This window comes from Babylonia areolata, chromosome 18 (assembly GCF_041734735.1).
Source record: "Babylonia areolata isolate BAREFJ2019XMU chromosome 18, ASM4173473v1, whole genome shotgun sequence".
NCBI classification, from domain to species: Eukaryota; Metazoa; Mollusca; class Gastropoda; order Neogastropoda; family Buccinidae; genus Babylonia; species Babylonia areolata.
Window position 1 is genome coordinate 48,451,030 of NC_134893.1, and position 5,000 is coordinate 48,456,029.

A 5,000-nucleotide genomic window follows, 5' to 3' on the forward strand; every position below is an offset into this window, starting at 1 on the left:
CTAACAACTGGTTGCGCCGAGGGGACAAAAGTGCCTGTGTGGTAAAGACGTTCAGTCTGTTCTGTTCTGTTGCCTCTTTTTTTTCCAACATTTTTTTTAATTCCCCATCATTCACCCATCCATTCCTACAAATCTGACATTCATTCATCAACATATTTCTGCTGTGGTCGTTATCCAGGGTTACCTGCAAATGGACAGGAAAAGAGAAATGAAAAGCGTCATGGAAACATGCAACAATGTTGGCAATGACATGATATTGTAAAATGCTTAGAGCTTCAAGAATATGCACTATAGTAAAACATCTTAGTAAATACATAAATAAATAAGTAAATAAATAAACATTTCTTGAGACAATACGGACATAATAAATTATGTGACGGATGTCTTCATATTCTTTAAAGAATTGCTAAATCAGTGTATTACTGATGAATTTTTTAGCCTCTATTCATTTTTTTAAACTATGCAGCTCTTTTTTTTTCAACAAACTAAGTCGTATTTATAGATTCTGAACAAGCAAGGCAATATAAGGTTTAACAATACAAAAATGTAGGCTATAAAAATCATAATCTGCGAACCGAAGAAGACATTGAGTTGGAAATTTCATTCTTCAGCTTGCACAGCTCAACGTGAGCACGTGAAAACGGACAGTAACGGCCCTGATGAGACACACAGCCCTGACACGAATACCTTGACCTTAACAAAGAGATATGTGTGAACAGAACTCACTTAAAATTGTCGCCATTTTGCTTGCGACGCGCCTTGCTTCAAGACGTACAGCGTGTGGATCGATTAAAGCAAAAAAATGACTTTCGAATACACATTGGTCTTTTGTAGGTCAGGTCAGGTCATTAGATCTGCTACTGGTAACCTGTAATCCAGTACAACCTGTTCAGGGTCGGGTTGCCGGCGACTAAACCGGCACTCCCACCGCTCCCTTCCGGGACTGGTGAGGCGGGTGGCTAGACACCCTTATGGAGATCCATAAAAGGGCGTTGGTTCAGGAGAGCCAACGACGGCCATCTAGCTCCACCGTGCTGTGTGCATGCCACACGCAGTTGGCCCCCGGGGTGTGTCTACCCATGCATGCAAAGTCTGGATCCGGCAGAATCTGCGGAAGAAACCTATCGGTTCAACGGAGAGGAAGGCAGTTACAGCAACGCACTGTGGAGTGCAGAGAGCAAGATGAGACACCGAAAGGATATCTTGGTCATCCACTGCATCCGTGCTCATCCTCCAGTCGTCTCGACTTAGTCTTGCCACTGGAAATTGGTGGACCCGGACGAGAGAGTGAGGTCGACGTTGCGCAACTCCTCTTCACTTTAAACAAACTCATCGCGCAAGTCATCAGTCATCCAAAATGACCTTTCATCCTTCATCATTTCATCACCCCCCAAGTCCTGTGGCGACAGGCGAGCGACGAAACGACAGGTGTGGGTACACTGGCAGTCGCAGCCGCAGACCTGCACGCAGGCGGCTCAGGCCATAGGGTCGTTCTTCGTCGACAGGAGCAGCGATGGAGCCGTCTGAGCGTCTGAGCAGCCCTCTTTAGGAATGCACTGCTCACCTCCCTTGCATGAGGAAGGGGCTAGAAAAGGTGCCCTAAAAATTGCCTGTTCCATATCACCCTGGCCAGCATACCGCGGCTGGCGGGGACCCTACATCAGCGGTCGAAACAACAAGAAAGAAAAGAAAAAAACAAGGATCGTTCCTCTCACCATTGGTGCTTGGAACATAAGGACTGTCCTGGACAGAGATAACGCGGACAGACCCCAAAGGAGAACGGCACTAGTTGCATCCGAACTCGCCAGATACAACATTGACATCGCAGCCTTGAGTGAGACTCAGCTTGCAGGCGAAGGCGAGCTCTGTGAACAGGGATCTGGTTACACCTTTTTCTGGAGTGGACGAGGAAGCGAAGAGCGACGTGAGGCTGGCGTTGGTTTTGCAGTAAAAACAGCACTTGTCAGCAAGCTAGCTGGAATCCCAAAGGGAGTCAACGATAGGCTTATGACCATGAAACTCCCACTGGCATCTGGCCAGAAGCACCTCACCATTGTCAGTGCCTACGCCCCATCCATGACCAACCCGGATGAAGTGAAGGCGAAGTTCTACGAGGACCTTCACTCTGTCATTGCTGCTATCCCTAAAGCAGACAAGCTCATCATTCTTGGGGACTTCAATGCTAGAGTTGGCTCTGACTACATCTCCTGGGATGGAGTGATTGGAAAGCACGGTGTGGGCCACTGCAACCCAAATGGATTGCTTTTGCTTCAGACCTGTGCAGAGCACGAACTGCTGATAACCAACACAGTTTTCTGCCTCCCTACCCGTAACAGGACGTCATGGATGCACCCTCGCTCAAAGCATTGGCATCTCATCGATTATGTCATCGCCAGGAAAAGGGATAGGCAAGATGTACGTGTAACAAAGACCATGTGCGGCGCCGAGTGTTGGACAGACCATCGCCTTGTAGTCTCGAAGCTGAATATTCGAATCCAGCCCAAGAGACGCCCCCAAGGCCAGAAGGCTCCAAAACGGCTCAACATTGCTAAGCTGAAAAACATCACCATCAAACAGTCCTTTGTGGAGCTGCTGGAAGATCGTCTGGAATCCGCCTCTCTGGACAACCAGAATGTGGAGTGTGACTGGAGGACCCTGCGTGAGCTGATCTATAGTACAGCTTCAGAGACCCTGGGACCCATGACCAGAAAGCACAAAGACTGGTCTGATGAAAACTGTGATGAAATCAAGCAGCTTCTGGATGAGAAACGCCGTCTGCATCAAGCCTACCTGAGCAACCCAAAGTCCACATCAAAAAAGGATGCGTACGATGCCATCCGCAGGACTGTTCAGCAAAAGTTACGCCAGATGCAGGATAAGTGGCTGAGTGACAAAGCTGAGATCCAGGGATATGCTGACAGGCACGATATGAAGAGGTTCTATGATGCCTTAAAAGAAGTCTACGGCCCCACATCCTCAGGATCATCCCCCCTCCTCAGTGCAGATGGGAATACCTTGATCACCGAGAAGGAGAAAATTCTCGAACGCTGGGCTGAGCACTTCAACAGTGTCTTAAATCGCCCTTCCTCCATAAATGATGAAGCCATAGACCGTCTCCCACAAGTCCCCATCAACGAAGCACTGGACGATCCGCCAACACCTCTTGAGACCCAGAAAGCAATCCGTCTGCTATCCAGTGGCAAAGCACCTGGCTCAGACTCCATACCAGCAGAGGTCTACAAGAATGGAGGCACTGTGCTGACTGAGAAGCTCCATCAGCTGTACTCACTCATGTGGAAAGAAGAGACTATCCCCCAGGATTTCAAAGATGCATTTATCATTCACTTGTACAAGTGATAGGGGAACCGGCAAGCCTGTGATAATCATCGGGGCATTTCCTTGCTGAAGTTCTCATCCAGCAACAGCCCAGGACCCGCTATAGGGCCCAACACACAGACCAAGGTCATTTGCCTCCAAGTGGTTCCGGAAAGAGCGGTTCCACCAAACTTGGCCCAAGGCACACTGCACGAAATGTCGACCAATCGACGATAATGTAACGTCCAAGATTGCAAGAGAAGGGACTTTTGGAAATCATGCCAATGTCGGACCCTCGAAATGCATTATCTTGAGAGCAAGCTACCAGGTACAAGGCGAAACATCTGTTCTTTTCCCCACAACAACGGTGCGTCCGCTCCAAACTGTTGACATGTTACCAACTTACATGCCAAGGGGAAATTGGAACCCTTCCACATCAAGATGTTTCCTCAGAAGCTATCAAGCAAAAACGAAGGTCAAGACAAAACATCACAGAGGTTTTCTGAAAAGGCCACACCTTCAAGCTGACTCACCAATCCTTGAGTGCACTCCCAGGCTTCGCGGCTTGACACAGGTGGCCGACGCATCCCAGACCATCGTTGGGCCCCAAAACGCTCTCTACGGCGAGCTCATCGGGAAGCGATCACAAAGGAGCAGTCACGAAAGCGCCAGAGATAAATGAACGTCTCTCTAAAGCTTTTTGATACAACCAATGAATCCTGGGAAGAATTAGTTTTGGGCCAACAAAGGCTCGCGCTGCTTGCACACAAACGCCTGCCAAACTTGTGCAGGCCAACAGGACTGCAAGAAGCTGAAATTCCACAAACATGCCAGAAAGACTCAGGGCAAACAAGCCCCTGACAATGTATGCCTTCCCATTTGTCCTTTCGCCCAACTTGTGGCGGACACGTGGCGCGATGGACCATCGTCCCCCCGGCCTTCTGGCGCATTCAAAAAGGGGTAGATCCCGTGAGTCAAATCCTCCCCCCCCCAAACCCACTCCACCACCACTCCCGCTCCCAAAGGCGCCCAAGTTGGATGCAACGGATGGCAGTGCACGATCGGCGAATGGGAAAAACTCCCAGACGGACGGTCTTTTTAACACGAATTTTCGGGGGCAGACTTGATTTGCTCTCCCTATTCTTATGTAGTTATTTGTTATTATCGTTTCCGTTGTTTGTCGTTGTTTTTTGTTTGGGGTTGTTTTGTTTTGTTGTTGTTGTTTTTTTTGTTTGTTTTTTTGTTTTTGCTTCTTTTTTGGGGGGGGTGGGGGGGTCCCCTTTTTTCTTTTTTTTAAATACCTTTTTCTTTGTGTCTGTTGCATCATTGATCCACGCGAGGTTTCTCTTACAGTTACGGTGTTCTCGTATGAACACCGTGGCCTATTTTTTTTTTTCTCTCAGAGATTACGTGTTGCCACAGAGCACACCACCACACCACCACACTATCATTGTCTCTTCCACTCAAGTAGTAGTAGTGTAGGGAGTGCGGTTTGTCTCTGTCTGCATGCCTACCTGTCAGTCTACCTGTCTGTCTTCGTCTCTCTCTATGCACACACACACACACACACACACACACACACACACACACACACCACTACCACCACCACCACCACCATGTGCGTGTGTGTGTGTGTTTCTGTCTGTCTGTGTGTCTGTCTGTGAGTATGTGTGTGTGTGTGTGTG

General features: G+C 48.5%; 1 protein-coding gene across 1 annotated transcript in view; it reads left to right on the plus strand.

Moving 5' to 3' along the window:
• Positions 1–3,997, plus strand: part of LOC143292267 (calcium-activated potassium channel slo-1-like) — a 67,373-nt gene extending 63,376 nt beyond the window's left edge. Inside the window, exon 3 of the mRNA XM_076602454.1 lies at positions 3,871–3,997. Within this exon, the coding sequence (XP_076458569.1) occupies positions 3,871–3,997 (127 nt within the window). The remainder of the gene's footprint in view (positions 1–3,870) is intronic.
• Positions 3,998–5,000: the final 1,003 nt, after the last annotated feature.